At 37.8% G+C, this 18,054-nt stretch overlaps 1 protein-coding gene across 14 annotated transcripts; it reads right to left on the bottom strand.

Moving 5' to 3' along the window:
• Nucleotides 1–13,260: 13,260 nt before the first annotated feature.
• LOC110786278 (uncharacterized aarF domain-containing protein kinase At5g05200, chloroplastic-like) lies at nucleotides 13,261–17,733 on the bottom strand. 14 transcript variants are annotated; one of them, XR_008930975.1, is made up of 7 exons: nucleotides 17,502–17,716; nucleotides 17,279–17,382; nucleotides 16,793–16,947; nucleotides 15,318–15,430; nucleotides 13,982–14,102; nucleotides 13,735–13,862; nucleotides 13,261–13,614 (listed from the first exon to the last, which is right to left on the bottom strand). XR_008930975.1 is itself a non-coding variant. In XM_021990827.2 (7 exons), the coding sequence occupies exons 4-7, from the start codon at nucleotides 15,403–15,405 to the stop codon at nucleotides 13,628–13,630; spliced, it is 363 nt and encodes a 120-aa protein (XP_021846519.2). In that variant the 5' UTR covers nucleotides 15,406–15,430; nucleotides 16,793–16,947; nucleotides 17,279–17,382; nucleotides 17,502–17,705; the 3' UTR covers nucleotides 13,261–13,627. The 14 variants fall into 14 exon arrangements, 8 of the variants coding, with proteins under 8 accessions (XP_021846519.2, XP_021846517.2, XP_056696711.1 ...); XR_002532835.2 differs by having other exon boundaries at nucleotides 15,318–15,418; nucleotides 17,502–17,714; XM_021990827.2 differs by having other exon boundaries at nucleotides 13,261–13,631; nucleotides 13,982–14,124; nucleotides 17,502–17,705.
• Nucleotides 17,734–18,054: the final 321 nt, after the last annotated feature.

The following is an 18,054-nucleotide window of genomic DNA, read 5'->3' as shown; positions in this document are numbered from 1 at the left end:
TTAACCAATAATGTTTTACAAAGATTTAAACTCTAAAACTTTAAAACATTAAACAGAGACATCAAAGCCATTCTCCAATATGCTTGATTCCCATAGCTGCAGTGTGCGAGTTGTGCTTCGCTTGCGGCAGAGGTTTAGTTAATGGATCTGATATGTTGTCATCAGTTCCAATTTTGCTTATCTCGACTTCTTTTCTTTCAACGAACTCTCGTAGAAGGTGAAATCTACGAAGTACATGCTTGACTCTCTGGTGGTGTCTAGGCTCTTTTGCCTGTGCAATAGCTCCGTTATTATCACAATACAGGGCTATTGGTCCTTTGATGGAGGGGACTACACCAAGTTCTCCTATGAACTTCCTTAGCCATATAGCTTCCTTTGCTGCTTCATGTGCAGCAATGTACTCCGCTTCAGTTGTAGAATCCGCAATGGTGCTTTGCTTAGCACTTTTCCAGCTTACTGCTCCTCCGTTGAGGCAGAAGACAAACCCAGACTGTGATCTGAAATCATCTTTGTCGGTTTGGAAACTTGCGTCCGTATAGCCTTTAACAATTAATTCATCATCTCCACCATAGACCAGGAAGTCATCTTTGTGCCTTTTCAGGTACTTCAGAATATTCTTGGCAGCAGTCCAATGCGCCTCTCCTGGGTCTGACTGGTATCTGCTCGTAGCACTGAGTGCGTACGCAACATCCGGGCGTGTACATATCATAGCATACATTATTGAACCAATCAATGATGCATATGGAATCCCATTCATTCGTCTACGCTCATCAAGTGTTTTTGGGCACTGAGTCTTGCTTAGAGTCATTCCATGAGACATGGGTAGGTAGCCTCGCTTGGAGTCCGCCATCTTGAACCTATCAAGCACCTTATTGATATAAGTGCTTTGACTAAGTCCAATCATCCTTTTAGATCTATCTCTGTAAATCTTGATGCCCAATATGTACTGTGCTTCTCCTAGATCCTTCATCGAAAAACATTTCCCAAGCCAAATCTTGACAGAGTTCAACATAGGAATGTCATTTCCGATAAGCAATATGTCGTCGACATATAATACTAGGAAAGCAATTTTGCTCCCACTGACCTTCTTGTATACACAAGATTCGTCCGCGTTCTTGATGAAACCAAAGTCACTGACTGCTTCATCAAAACGTATATTCCAGCTCCTGGATGCCTGCTTCAATCCGTAGATTGATTTCTTTAGCTTGCATACCTTTTTAGCATTCTTTGGATCCTCAAAACCTTCAGGCTGTGTCATAAACACAGTTTCTGTTAAAACGCCGTTTAAGAAAGCAGTTTTGACATCCATCTGCCATATTTCGTAATCGTAATATGCAGCGATTGCTAACATTATTCGAATAGACTTTAGCATTGCAACTGGTGAAAAGGTTTCATCGTAATCCACACCGTGGACTTGCCTGTAACCTTTTGCAACCAATCTAGCTTTGAAAACTTCAAGTTTCCCATCCTTGTCCTTTTTCAGTTTGAAAACCCATTTGCTTCCAATGGCTTGGTAGCCATCTGGCAAATCGACCAAATCCCATACTTGGTTTTCAGACATGGAGTCTAATTCAGATTGCATGGCTTCTTGCCATTGCTTGGAGCTAGGGCTCGTCATAGCTTGCTTGTAAGTCGCAGGTTCATCACTTTCAAGTAATAGAACGTCATAGCTCTCGTTCGTCAAAATACCCAAGTACCTTTCCGGTTGAGATCTATATCTTTGCGATCTACGCGGGGTAACATTTCTAGATTGACCATGATTCTCACCAGATTCTTCTAAAGATCTCTGAGTTTCATCTTGAATGTCATCTTGAGCATTCTCTAGAGTTTGTTGTTCGACTCGAATTTCTTCGAGGTCTACTTTTCTCCCACTTGTCATTTTGGAAATGTGATCCTTCTCCAAAAAGACACCATCTCGAGCAACAAACACTTTGTTCTCAGATGTATTGTAGAAGTAATACCCCTTTGTTTCCTTTGGATAGCCCACAAGGATACATTTGTCAGATTTTGGATGAAGTTTGTCTGAAATTAATCGTTTGACGTATACTTCACATCCCCAAATCTTAAGAAAAGACACATTTGGAGGCTTTCCAAACCATAATTCGTATGGAGTCTTTTCGACAGCTTTAGACGGAGCTCTATTTATAGTGAGTGCAGCTGTATTTAGTGCATGTCCCCAAAATTCTAATGGAAGTTCGGCCTGACCCATCATTGACCTGACCATGTCTAGCAAGGTTCTGTTCCTCCGTTCTGACACACCGTTCCATTGTGGTGTTCCAGGAGGAGTCAATTCTGATAGAATTCCACATTCTTTCAGATGGTCATCAAATTCATAGCTCAGATATTCACCGCCTCTATCAGACCGCAGTGCCTTGATCTTCTTGCCTAATTGATTCTCTACTTCACTCTGAAATTCCTTGAATTTGTCAAAGGATTCAGACTTATGCTTCATTAGGTAGACATAACCATACCTACTGAAGTCATCAGTGAAAGTGATAAAGTAGCTGAAACCACCTCTAGCATTTGTACTCATTGGTCCACATACATCTGTATGGATTAAACCCAATAGTTCATTTGCTCTTTCTCCAACTTTAGAGAAAGGTTGCTTTGTCATTTTGCCAAGTAAACATGATTCGCATTTACCATAATCCTCTAAGTTAAATGGTTCTAGAATTCCTTCCCTTTGAAGTCTTTCTAAGCGTTTCAAGTTTATATGGCCTAATCGACAATGCCACAGATAGGTGAGATCTGAATCATCCTTTTTGGCCTTTTTGGTATTTATGTTATATACTTGTTTGTCGTGATCTAATAAATAAAGTCCATTGACTAATCTAGCAGATCCATAAAACATCTCTTTAAAATATAACGAACAACTATTGTCTTTTATTATAAAGGAAAATCCCTTAGCATCTAAGCAAGAAACTGAAATGATGTTTTTAGTAAGACTTGGAACATGGAAACATTCTTCCAGTTCCAAAACTAGCCCGGAGGGCAACGACAAATAGTAAGTTCCTACAGCTAATGCAGCAATCCGTGCTCCATTTCCCACTCGTAGGTCGACTTCACCCTTGCTTAACTTTCTACTTCTTCTTAGTCCCTGTGGATTGGAACATAAGTGTGAGCCACAACCTGTATCTAATACCCAAGAAGTTGAATTAGCAAGTATACAGTCTATAACGAAAATACCTGAAGATGGAACGACTGTTCCGTTTTTCTGATCTTCCTTTAGCTTCAAGCAATCTCTCTTCCAATGCCCCTTCTTCTTGCAGTAGAAGCATTCGGATTCAGAAGTGGGTTGACTGACCTTCCTCTTTGCAGATTTGGCGCCAGTTTGCTTAGTTGGGCTGGCCTTGTTGCCACCTTTCTTAGCATTCCTCTTCTTTCCAGATTTCTTGAACTTGCCCCCACGCACCATAAGCACATCCTGCTTATCACTTTTGAGCGTCTTTTCAGCGGTCTTCAGCATACCGTGAAGCTCAGTGAGCGTTTTGTCCAGACTATTCATATTGTAGTTCAGTTTGAACTGATCATACCCGCTATGAAGAGAATGGAGGATGGTGTCTATAGCCATTTCCTGAGAAAATTGCTGATCCAGCCGACTCATATTCTCAATGAGTCCAATCATTTTGAGAACATGTGGACTTACGGGCTCGCCTTTCTTAAGCTTGGTCTCAAGAATTTGCCTATGAGTCTCGAATCTTTCGACTCGAGCCAGATCTTGGAACATGTTCTTCAACTCACTGATGATTGTGAAAGCATCTGAGTTGATGAACGTTTTCTGCAGATCCGCACTCATGGTGGCGAGCATTAGACATTTCACATCCTTGTTGGCATCAATCCAACGATTGAGGGCTGCCTGAGTGACCCCGTCGCCTGCAGCTTCAGGCATCGCCTCATCTAGGACATACTCCTTTTCTTCCTGCATAAGAACTATTTGCAAGTTCCTTTGCCAGTCAAGGAAGTTTTTCCCGTTCAATTTCTCCTTTTCGAGAATTGATCGAATGTTGAATGAATTGTTGTTTGCCATATTAAAAACTACAATTGAAAAGAATAAACAAATAAATAACCATTCACAGTTTCTCTTAATAAACTTAAATTCTAGCATACATGCATAATTCAATGTTTATTAAGCATTTTATTCAAGTTATGTGTTCCGGCAGGTGTGAATAAAATGATTCCAAGATCCTAAAATCATTGAAGAACTAAGCACAGTTTGTCGACTTAATCCTAGAACATCTTAGGTAAGCAAAAGCCTTTTGCTAATAGTCTAGAAACTATTCTTGGTTGATAGGTACGTCTAAGAACTTATTAGGTAAACCTATCGAATTTGCCACGACATAAAAGGACTCCTTACTTATATCGTTGAGTTTCACCAAAACTAACATGTACTCACAATTATTTGTGTACCTTGCCCCTTTAGGACCAATAAGTAACACCTCGCTGAGCGAAAACTATTACTAGATTGATGTAAAGGATATCCAAGCAAGTGTATATTTTGGCATGGCACCTTTTAACTCAATTTTTAAGTTTGGAACTTAAGGCTCTTACTATGTTGGTTAGATTTTAAGTGAACTAAAATCCTTAATCATGCAACATAATCAAGCTTTTGATCTCATGCATTTTAAGACATATTTAAAACAATAAATAACTTAAAACATGCATAAGATATTTGTGATCTAGTATGGCCCGACTTCATCTTGAAGCTTTGACTTCAAAGTCCGTCTTGAAAATCTCCGTGGGAGGCACCATTTTCTTCAAATAGGATAAGCTATAACTAATTACAACTATTTGATGGTTCGCAGACCATATTTGAATTGAAAAATAACTTTGGTACTTTAGACCAATTACATTCAAATTAATGGTACGCAGACCATATTTTCTATCCTATTTGGGCCATACTAGTCACTTCATAACCTGCAAAACAGTACATATACAATATATACCATTCACCCATTCATTATCATGAATGGCCCACATAGCTGGTTAGTAAAACACATTATGCATCACGTAAACATTTGCAGCAATTAATCAAGGGCACCAATAATCTACCAATTATTCAGTCCTTATTAATTCTAATCAAGTTGTTTTAACCTTAAGGATTTGTAGACCTAATCAAGAGTTTATGACTAAAAAGCGCTCCCACTTAAACCAATAAATTCATATGCTTTACCAATTTTAAACATAAAAATGTATTTCTAGTCCAACCGGAAACATACAAATTTAATTAAAATTTAAAGCTCATATCAATTTATAATTGAATCCAAAAATTTAATTTAATTTCAGTCGTATTTAAATTAATTCATGATTTTAATTTTAGTAAAATAATTAGAATAAATAACATTTATTATAATTATAATATTCAAAATTAAAATCCAAGAAAATAATTCAAATTATTAATTTTAAAATTAATTAAAATTACGTGAACTGAAATTTTCAAATTAAACATTCAAAACGATCTAATCGTAACGCAAACACCCTACGCGTTGCACGCCCATGGGCCGTACGCACATAGCCATTGCTGGCCATGTGCGCGCAGCCCATGCGCTCGTCGCATAGCTGCTGCTTCCCTATCGCAAGCCTCCGCACGCATTGGTGCTCGCTGCGCGCGCCAGCGCTCATCGCACGCGAGCTATCGCTCGCAGTGCGCGCGCGCGACATCGCTCGCTGGGCGCGCGAGCCATCGCTCGCTGGGCGCGCGAGCCATCGCTCGCTGGGCGCGCGAGCCATCGCTCGCTGGGCGCGCGAGCCATCGCTCGCTGGGCGCGCGAGCCATCGCTCGCTGGGCGCGCGACATCGCTCGCTGGGCGCGCGACATCGCTCGCTGTGCGCGCGAGTAATGCTGGGCGCAGCGCTCGTGGCACGCGAGCTTGCGCTCGCTGCGCGCGAGGCTGCGCGCTCTTGTGCGAGGCAGCGCGCGTTGTGGCGCAGCTCGCTTGCTGCCCACACGCGACTGCCTTGGCTCGCTCTTCGCCCATGCCCATTCGTTCATTGCTCGTGGCACACGACACAAGGCAGGGCTGCTGCCTTGTGCTCGTGCACTACGCCCTTGCTCATTGCATTCGTGCCGCACGGGCGACGAGCTCCCTTGCTCGTCGTCGCATGCCCGCATTATACAACACCCCTTAAGGGTAACACGAAGCGTCCATTGCTTTGTGCGTGCAAGTTATATGAACGAATCGCATAAAAATTTAAAATTTATATTTAAAATTAATGACAAATTAATAAATAATATTAATTTCATAATTTTAGGGCGAAAAAATCGAAAATTTATTATCCAATTGATTTCCGATTGATATGGATTCAAGTCTAGGTCATAAAAATTTAAAATTTATCGTAAATTTATAATTTTTATGGTGGTTTTTAATCATAGGTTTCTAATTAAATTACAATTAATTATGAAAATCAAATTAATTCTAAATTATTCTAATTTTCAACAAATTAATCATAATTACAAATTAGATTGCATAATTAACAAGACTAGGCATTCAAACTTGTTAAACATATGCAGTAGGTCAATCAAAAATTCAAGATTTATCAACAAGAATCGCAAATATTTAATTTAACATCTTAAATTTACGAAATTTTGCATTCGAAAAACTAAAACCTTCGAAAAGTCATAGTTAGGCTTCGAATTTGAGAATTCTGGGTTCGGCAGAAAAAAATTATTTTTGTCAAAATTTTAGAATGCCTTTTACATGCGGAATTGACACAAAAATCACTCAATTCGGATGAGTAACGAAGAAACTGCCGAAAAACTGCGTACGTATAATTAAATAAACGCAATTTGCAATTAATTAACAATTACGAAAATTAATCACCCCTTTTAATTCTTGCAAATTTGTAATATTTAACCATGTTCATGCAATTTAGATTATGAAAATAATAAGGGGCTCGTGATACCACTGTTAGGTTATGATACATATGACAATTCATAAATCATGCGGAAAAAACCATAAACCCAGGAAAACATATTATTTACACATAATCATTTAGCATAGATTAGATGCATACTCTTTGTTGCGTGCCTTCCCTAGCTGCGCCCGAACCGAACAAGAACAAGTCTTTAGGACTCCAAGTGTCGTCCCTCCGTAGATAGTCCACAGCACGTCCGGATCCGCCTTAAGATTGACCAACTAGAATCGCCCTTAAGGTACTAGAAAATTTCGGCAATTTGAGCAAGATGTGTGTTTGAATTTTCTCTCAAAAACTCACTTTGAATACTTTGAAACTTGTGTTATAAATTGTGAGCCCTAGCCTCATATTTATAGCGGTATGGAAAGGGAATCGAAATCCTATTCAGATACAAATTAATCAAACCTAGAATCCTACAAGAACTCTAATTTAATTAATTTATCAAATAGAATTAGGAATTTAATCATTAACCGAACTCTGCATGTTTTAGGAAACGTGCACGAACACAAACACTTGCACACACACGCACGACAGCCATGATGGGCCTCATGCGTGCGCGCGAGCAGCAGCCCACTCAGCGCCCGCGCGCGCTGCGCGCGCTGTGCGCGCTGTGCGCTGCGCGTGCTGTGCGCGCTGTGCGCGCTGCGCGCTGCGCGCAGCCTGCTGGGCCTGGCCTTGCTGTTTGTGCGGCGCGCTTGGCTTGCTGGGCGATGGCCTGGCTTCGTGCTGGGCCTCGTCCGGCAGGCCTCGTCCGATGCTTATTCGTACGATGCGCTTCCGATTAAATTTTCCGATTCCGGAATTCATTTCCGATACGAACAATATTTAATATTTCCGATTCCGGAATTAATTTCCGTTTCGAACAAATATTTAATATTTCCGTTTCCGGAATTATTTTCCGATTCCGGTAATATTTCCGATTCTGACAATATTTCCGTTTCCGGCAATATTTCCGATTCTGGCAATATTTCCATTTCCGATAATATTTTCCGATACGTACCATGTTTCCGTTTCCGGCAACATCTACGACTTGGATAATATTTATATTTCCGATACGATCCATATTTCCGTTTCCGGCAATATCATCGTTTCCGGAGTATTCATTTCTTGCCTGTGACGATCTTAGCTCCCACTGAAACCAAGATCCGTCGGTTCCGAATATTCATAGATAGAGTATCTAATGCCATTAGATACTTGATCCGTTTACGTACTATTTGTGTGACCCTACGGGTTCAGTCAAGAGTAAGCTGTGGATTAATATCATTAATTCCACTTGAACTGAAGCGGCCTCTAGCTAGGCATTCAGCTCACTTGATCTCACTGAATTATTAACTTGTTAATTAATACTGAACCGCATTTATTAGACTTAACATAGAATGCATACTTGGACCAAGGGCATTATTTCCTTCAATTACATGATTGTTGATGATGTGAATTACATTATGTGGAATCATGTTTATTGTGGTGAACGAGCATGTGATTTGTGATGTTGGATTTATTGGCTTAATTGTTGAACAAGCATGTTGGAATTATTATGAGTATGGATTTCATTGTCAATCATGTTGTTCAATATTTATGCATGTATGGTTTATTTCACATGCAAGGGATGGATTATTTATTTGTATGCTATTGTACGGGATGTCTAGCATACTTTGAGCCAATTATTCGTACTTCGTTGTACCATTTATTTTACCACATGTGAAGGGTTAGCTCACGTAAGCCACCGCACATGTAGGGTTCAGTTGGGAATATTATGTATGAAATGAATTAGGATTTGTCGTGCAAGGGCACAACCCTCATGTTAATGTGCATGATGTGGAGTCTCACTTTGGTGAGGAGTAACATGGTAGTAATATCACAAGTGTCTTGCCTTGTTGATCACAAGTCCTAAAGCATTTAAAATAAGATTGTTTTGGTTGTTGTTTATTAATTGTATGTGTGCATGTTGGTGAGTCTTGAGTTCGCCTTTAATAAAATATTAATAAACGTAAAGTGCAACCAGAACAAGCTTCAAAACTCTTGGAACGTATATACCTTGAGTATGAACAATGGGGGGAGTCTTGCCGGAAATCTCGTACTCCTACTAATGATACAAGACGTTGTTTCATTTATATTATGCGCAGGAATTTCGTCGGTATTGCCCGAAACTCGGTATGGCCCGATTTTATTATTATTATTATTATATTTGGTGTATTGTTGGATCCCATCACCTTTTCCCTTTGTGGATATTCTTTTGGCCCGTTCGAAACTTATTCTAATTAAATTGTGAGTCAAGAGTCGAGTCAAGTGTCGAGTCTTGTATTCATGATTGGTTGTTAATTATTACTCCCTCCATCCCAGATTAGTTGTTACACTTACCTTTGCACAAAGTTTTAGGTGATAAGTGGTTGTTTGGTTATCAATTGTTATTTTATTGAAAAAGTAGATGTGATAGGAGTTAGTGTGGTATTTTTTTAATTGAATGAAAGAGGGTGTGGGGACAAAAAAAAAGGTTAGTGGGAAGAGAGAGACAATATAATAATTGTGGGGTCATTCCTAATTTAGAAGTGTAACAACTAATATGGGACGGACGAAAAAAGGAAAGTGTAACAACTAATTTGGGACGGAGGGAGTATATGGCTTTTGCATGTTGATTAGTACTTAGTGAGTGATGCATGTTTTAGTTTCATTCACTCTATGCTTGTAAGTACTCAGATTTTGCTGACTACGTGCTTTGTGTGTTTTGTTCATGGCCTTTGCCTTAAGGACCCTATGATGATCTATCATTTGCACTTGCATTGATGGGGAGTAGAATAAATTAGCAGGTTGGTAGATCGGAATCATATGGCTTGGGATGATCGAGAGAGTTGCATGTTTTCGTATTTTGAACTATTTAACTTTACTTTAATTATGTTTGAAACGTTTGAATTATTTATACTTTGGGTTTTGGGCCATTATGGTTCCAAATTGTAGGAGGCCTCAATATTTCATTAATTATGTTTTTAAAAGTTAGTTGACATTTAATTCCGCTGCGTAATTCTGGTAATAGCCTTAACCGTTATCACGGTGACGGTAATACTTTGGTAATTCCTTTATTTTAAGTTGGAAAATGGTTTTATAAAAGCAAGGAATTATTAGGGTGTTACAAAGTGGTATCAGAGCTTAGTTTCATTCTTTCTTTGTAGTAATCAATACTACAAAGTGGTAATCGTAGACTAATGCTTCTTTGTAGTAATTCATACTACAAAGTGGTATTTGCAGAGCTCTAGTTTGAGAGCTGCTTTGCATTAACTAATAGTGCAAATTGGTAAATCCTTAAACTACGATTGCGGAACTTTAGGATTTTCGAAAATTATTTTCCTAAAGTCAAAACGTATCATTTTGAGTACTCAATATTTTAAAGGTCAAATATCAATTATTTTGGATCGTTTGAAATGAGTTGAAAAGTTGGATTATTACGTAATACTGATTGATTCTTCCGAAAATTTTTATTTATTTATTTTATTTATTCGAAAATTTCGAAAATAATTCGAATTTATTTTATTTATTTCGGAAATTACTTTATTTAAATATCCGAATTATTCTAATTATTTACTTATTTATTTATTTAATTATTCGAATATTTTTTGAATTTTTTTTTTTTAAATTTTCGGATTTCTTTTTATTTTATTTTAAATTATCCGAAATTTATTTATTTATTTAATTAATCAATAATTCTTATTAATTTTCGATTTTAATTTAAATAATTTCAACTAAGTTAGGAGTTATTTCTTAATCAATTTCGAAAATTAATATTATTTTCAAGTGAGAATTGGGTAGACTAAGAAGGGCATATTAGTTTAAGTATGAATTTTATGTGATTATGTGGATTATTAATTGCCATGTATATGTTCTAACCATGTTTTATCTTGCTTATTGTGATTAAGTGCATCATATTTCATGTTGAGCATATATTTGTGCATTAAAAATTGTATGGCTCCACGAACTATTTATTGTATTCTTGGGGGTTGAATTTTTTTTGGGAACACGATTAGTGAGACTCTTAAGTGTGTGTTTTTTTAGGACTTAAGAATATTGCCTTCAATGTTTTCCAATTTAGGACAGTTAGAGAACCTTGATAGTTAGACTCCATATGTGTATGTGAAGAAGATTGAGCTTGCATACAACTATTTTGGGACGCTTAAGGATTGCCACATTTGAGGAAAATTGATGTTATGCCTGAGACGATTGTATATTGTTTACCCCATAGTACACCTTATATAGAGCTTAAGCATAAGTTCAGTGACATGCATTTTGGTGATGGTACCCCTAATTGGTACAAATATGGGACTAGTGATGGTAGGTGGAAGTATGACTCTGAGGTTCTTGCTACTATCTTAGAGGTTGCGGAAAATAGCTATGAGGATGGGATATACTCTACAGGTCTAGGTATGGGCTATGGAGGGATAGAAAGTGATGGTGAGGATGGCATGATCCATGATGAGCAAGCTAGTGAGGTTGAGGAGGATAGTGATGATGATGTGGTAGAGATTGAAAATCCTAACCCTATAGTTCCTGAACCCACCATTGAGATATCCAGTGGATCTGAAGATGAGTTTGAAGAGAATAATGTGGTGGATAGTGAGCCACAGCAAAATGATGAGGCTATGGATGAAGACTCGGATCCGGAAGAAGACTTGGATGATCCTACTGATCAAGAATTTACTCCAGAGCAATACAAGGAAAGGAATGATCGTCGTGATGACGTTAGTCTCTAGAGAAATGTAATCCTTAGTTTTATTTTTCGTTGATTAATAAAGTGGCAAAGCTACTATTTATGGTTTTAGTTTTATCATAGTTGGATAATAAATGCTATGGCATTAGTGGATGTAAGACTTATTCATTGGAGTTTTAATAAAAGAATAGAATTTCCTTTTTCGTTATCCTTTAAGTTCAATTCTCAATTCTAAGTCTTGTGGGTATCGCAAAGGGATTAATTGTTATTTCTTCAATGAAATTTTATGTGCAAGGTGGTTTAGTAGCAACCATCTAAATTTACTTGCATCGAATAGTGGGGTGAGAAGGCCCAAGAATGGCGCCTACTCTTCCCCTAGGTTGCGCCTAAATGTGTTCTTGTTGTGAGTAGGTTCGTTGTTGAACTAGTGCCTTAGTAATGTCATGTCCAACAAATATTAAAGTTAGCCTTTTTATTTATTCAGGAGAAGGGATATGGCTAACCAAGAGATTTCTGAAGTGGTTAGACAACTAGCTGAGAAAGTTCGAGACCTAGCTCAAACCAGAGCCAACCCAATGCATGATCCAGCTGGGGAAATGTTTAAGAAAATAGCTCAAAGAAAACCTCCACTCTATAGCGGAGAGATTGAACCCAGTGTGCTTGAGAAGTGGTTGAGAGAGTTTGATAAACTCATTGTAGCTGTGAATTGCCCCGAAAACCTTAGGGTGAATAGTGCTGTGTACTACCTAAGAGGTGAAGCTGATTTATGGTGGCAACGATGTGAAAATACCCTTAGAGCCACACCTAACTTTGGATGGGAAGCATTCAAAACTGCACTAAGGAACAAGTTTTACCCACCTTATCTGAAAAAGCAAAAGGAGCAAGAGTTCATTGAACTCCAAATGGGAGGTCTGTCAGTGACGGAATACTATTCTAAGTTTATAGAACTGTCTAGGTTTGCACCTGAAGTGGTGGCAACGGAAGAGCTCAGGGCTCAAAAATTTGAGAATGGTTTGACCATGGACTTACAACTGTTGTTGTCTGGAGAGACCTTTACATCATTAGACACCCTGTACGGAAAAGCTGCTCACCTGTATGGGTTACAGCAAAGGAAGAATGGTAGTGCTGAAAAGAGAAAGGATGGTGGAAGTTCGAATCAAGGGAATAACCATCTGAATCAGGGGAATTTTAAGAAGCACAAAGGAAATGGGAATTTCCAGTTTAGGGCTAACAATGGTGGTAATCGCAACAACCAAGGTGGTGGAAATCAGTCTCACTAGTAGAAAAAATATCATTTGCAGCGCGCATAAAAGGGGCTTTTTGCAGCGTTTTTGAGCGCTGCAATTGTGATGGCTGCAAATAGTGCACTTTTATTTGCAGCGAACACAAACGCTGCAAAAAGTCATTAATTGCAGCGCATGGGGTTTTACACGCGCTGCAAAAAGTCTATTTTTGCAGCCTTTTGCAGTACGTTAGGCGCTGTAAAAAGAGAATTCAAAGCCACATTTTTGAAACTATTCGCAGCATTCGCTTGACAGTGCGTGCTGCAAATAGTACATTTATTTTACAAAAAAAAAAAATCACTACAGTAATAATGCATTGTTTTTTTTTTGGTAAATTAGCAAAATTTATTACCAAAAGGTAGGAACCAAGAATCCAAACAAGAAACACCATAAAAGGTTAAAGAAGTACAGTTCTAATTCTAAGTATCCTTACAATTTGTTTAACCTTTAATGAAGAAGTACAAAGTGATCAGAACTCAGAATAGAGCCAAAGAAACAGTCTGCGGGAACGAGAAACTAACATTCCAGTACATAAGTCTAGAGATAATAAGTAGAAAGCAAAAAAATAGCAAATTGACAACTATAGCACCTTAAATGACCGAGTGTCTCGAATCACCAGACGATAATCAACTGCAGCAATGTAGCAAGCATTGGGAGGAAAACAGCAGGGCCCAGTCTGCTTATAAGCATCCGTGAACTCCATTCTTCTGAATATTCAATAACAATCTGCACACGAAAATCACCTGTAAGATTCCCAAATGAGCATATCAACAATCCAAGAGAATGAACCTGTTTGATTCCGTCTAAAACTCTAAAATCATATTTCTCTTTGATTTGGAACTATACCAAAAATTTAGCCTTTGAATGTGGTAATGCAGAGTTGCCCCTAGGCGTTCAACCAATTTCCTTGGGTACAAGGGAGAAAGCAATCCCAACTGTAATTCTGGAGGTAAACCAGCTGATGTATTTGTCCACTACATTAAAGTAAGAAGACATTAGTTTCCTGGATAAATGGTAAGAACCATCCTTATTGAACAAGTGTATTCTATTTTCAGATAACGAGTAATAAATTATAAGTATCAGCATATATTACCTTTGATACATCAGTTAGCCACTCACTACCAACCCCAGCAACTGCTTGTACTCCTTGAGCTAGTCTTAAGGCTCCACGAGGACCAGTATTTATGGATGTCTGGACTATGTCCTCAAGCAGCCTAGGAAGGTTTTGGATACGTTCTATAAGGTAATGGAAATTCATATTAAAATCTATGAGAACCATGACAGATTGCAATTAAATATAGGGCACTTAATGTGAAGAATAAGAATTACAAGAATCGCTAACACTCTAATAATGTCAAGTATTATATGTCAAACTCGATTTGGTTGCTACAAGAAGTTTACATCTAAATTTGACAAGATGGTTTGAGTGAAATAAAATCCAAAGTTCACAAGGCACAAAAGAAGAGGAGTAGCTTGTTATTAATATGTACAAGAGAGGCACAGATTTTGACTAGAGTGCATGTATAGGTGTAGCTTGTGCATTCAGAAAATGGAATCCCTTCACATATAGAAATTAACCTATGTATAGACCAAAAATATTTATTTCACACCTAATCAAATGATAAAATGACGCCATGACCTAACTTCTGAAATATACCAAGTCAATATAAATTGAGGTGTTCAAATGACAAGTTAAGTAATCACTCTAATCAAAGGTAGGGAAGAGGGAAAGACAGCTCAAACCAGAAACTTTGCAGCAGCACACTCTTATTACAATCTAATAATAGGTCAGCCTTGGTACCAGGTGCACATGCAGTACAGATACATCTGACTCTCCGAAGATTAGTTGCTTTGTACTTCTTCTCCCTAACCCTCTCCCCTCCCCCAACATCCCAACCCAACCCAACCCCCCCTAAATGACAAAAAGATTCAGAAACTGTTATCGCAGTCCAATTTAAGCTCATGCATAAAATCTCCATAAAGCAATGCAGGCATAATTGCTATCTTCAGATTCTTCAAAAAGGTGAATTTAAGATCTTGTAGCTGTAGCCTGTAGGCAGTTCACATCACAACTCTCTAACTCCCAGTATAATGTCTTATTTAGTATTTAACTGTTTACATGACAACTATTTAACTATTTAGTATAATGTCTTATTTAGTATTTAGTATTTAACTGTTTACATCACAACTCTCTGACTCCCAGTATAATGTCTCTGACTCCCAGAAAACTCTAGTATAAATAACACATGATTTGCTGAATTGAGACCGGGTACTTGATTAACAAAATATAATGTGGTACAGGAAGACCAACCTTTGGGGACAAGAAAAGAACAGGGAGGCGTGGGGGAGAAGGGGAAATAAAGAGACGAGGAGGAAAAACATTAAAAGAGATAGCTAAAAGATATCATGAGCCGGGGCAGAAAATGTACCTGCAGCTGAAGTTAACATTGCAGAAGCAGGAGGTGCCATGTCAAAACCGCTCATCCATTTGGTGTCACAACACAAGTTAGAGTCCATAAAATCAAAGGAACTGTCATGAACACTTGTCAAAACATAAACGAACGACCATAAAGATTGGCAATATAAGAAATACTAGTAAATACTGAAAGAGGAGACTTTTGGTTATACATTTAGTCTGATCGTTTGATATGCACAAACCATTTATCATAGTGGTAGATCAATATCTTCACAAAGGTAAAAGGAATCTAATTCACAAAATTCCTTGATGCCTAGCTTTTTGTAAATGTCAGATTGATAAAAGCAGGACAAAATGATATTTAGAACAGTGAATCACACCAGGCTCCACCCATGTTCCTTGATGCCCATGAAACAATGTCTTGGTAAAAGAGCTGTAGGAAAACTTCACAAGATTCTATCAATTCCGGACAGACGGAATATTTCTCTTACAGATTTGGGTAAAGTTTTTGAACAATTTGAGACTCATTGCACTCAATTATTTGACAGCAAGTTAAATCATAAACATATACAAAATGCTAGAATCATGACAAATTTCCATCGCTATCAAACTTTAATTATACAATTTCTTACTTGTTACATTATAAAGTAAATTTATTTCCTTATTTGGAAACTGTAGAAGAACATTGTTCTCTTAATCAAAAACTAATGAAATGAAATGAAGATTTAGGTATCATTTCATAAAAATAAGAATCTATCAGTTGTTGACACTATTCTGTTGCAAAACTCAAATGTGTATTTTGCAAACAATTTTCTTGTGAACAAGAAAAGGGTAGTCCATGGAATTACTCCCACCGTTATTCCTAATGCACTGGGATTCAAATACAGGAAAATCAAACAAATAAACATATTGTGAATTCCAAATAATCTGAACCAATTTGACTCCAAATCAACAAATTCGAATCATAACTTATACAAGCAATGTTTGTCAGACCTTTACTAAACACTGGTAGAAAGTCTCAACATTGTTAGAAGAATTCATCTCTTATATTTACCCTACCTCCTAGACTCATGGTTGACTCAAATTAATCTCCAAGACACTTAATGAATGCATAATGAACTATCTGATTCCGTATTATTTCAATCGGATTACTCTAGAAAGTTTTCTAGACATATTTTGAACTGAAAAGTGTCAAGTACACAACAATCTGGAGTTCAATTTTTGTTTTTTAATTTCTACCACCCAGTTGACTAATCAATGATCATGTCTCAATCTGACATTTACAAAAAGAGTGACTTACTCTAAATTTTACTACCTAGCTTAAATTCAACTCTTTTTGGCAGTGCTGCAATTACAAGCAAAGAAATGTCCTGTTTATTATTTAGTTAAATTGTAAGCCATATGCACTTACTAACATTGAAGCATAAATTACGACTTCTACTTTGCTTATTTGGATGGATATATTTGATGATCATAGCTCGATCATACCTAATACTTGCTTTATTTCTGCAGATTGGCTCGATCTACCAGGTTTCATCATCATCATCATCATCATCATAGTGGTGGCTCCGAGTTTGGTTACCTACTACGCTCGTGGTGGTTGGATTGGCGCAGGAGTATGTTTGGCAATCGCAGGTTACTTGCTGCAAGAACACATCCGAGCATCAGGTCTAGGAGGTAGGGTAAATATAAGAGATAAATTCTTCTAACAATGTTGAGACTTTCTACCAATGTTTAGTAAAGGTCTAACAAACATTGCTTATATAAGTTATGATTCGAATTTGTTGATTTAGAGTCAAATTGGTTCAGATTATTACCAGATCCAGTCTCTCAATTAACAGAACCCCACAAATTTACATCAAATTAACAACTAAAAAGAACAATAAATCCCCAAATATTAAGAAATCAAATCAGCCAAACATCATAAATCATTTAAATCGAAGAAAACAAAGAGTTTAAGAATTGAAACCCTACCACAATTGACGATCGAAATGAATGTAGAACTTCAAGCACAGTACGATGTCGGCGTCCTCTCTCTCATCTGCCATCTTTTATCTCTCTGTAGATCGGGGTTGAAACTTTAACACGAAATCGAAAGAGATGAATCCATTACATATTTCAAAATAATCGACTAACATATCCAAAAAATGAGAAAGAAAAGCAAAAAATGGTGAGATTTAGAGATAGAAATATTAACCTTTCGCACGAGGGGAGTTGGAAGGAACCAGATCGAAGCTCTTTCAACGGTTGAACGATTTGGACGGAGAGATTTGGACGATTGAACGATTTGGACGAAACAAAGAGATAGAATTCTAGGGTTTGAAATGGACGGAGAGTTCTAGGGAGAGGAGAGTTAACAGTGATTTTGGGTCTAGAAAAGTCACGCAGCGCGTACATAAGGACAAAGTTGCAATTACACGCCTTTTTCTTAGCGTGTACTCACTTGATGCGCTGCGATTAGTTTTTCAATTTTTTTTTTCCAAAACTTGCAGCGCTTACCGTCCTAAAACGGTGCAATAAAATCATTAAATCCTTGACCCGCGTTGACCAATGGCTTTTCGTAGCATTCACATAATATGTGAGTTGCAAAAAGGGAGTTGCAAATGACATTTTCTCTACTAGTGTCTGGAAGGAATGGAGTACGGACCTACGAATGTAAGCGCTGTAACATGAATCACCCTGGAAAGGATTGTGATGGAAATTTGGTGACCTGTAGATTCTGTCAAAAGTTAGGCCATAGGGAGTATGAA

The sequence above is a fragment of the Spinacia oleracea genome, chromosome 3 (genome assembly GCF_020520425.1).
Source record: "Spinacia oleracea cultivar Varoflay chromosome 3, BTI_SOV_V1, whole genome shotgun sequence".
NCBI classification, from domain to species: Eukaryota; Viridiplantae; Streptophyta; class Magnoliopsida; order Caryophyllales; family Amaranthaceae; genus Spinacia; species Spinacia oleracea.
This window is presented reverse-complemented; position numbering and strand designations above follow the sequence as displayed.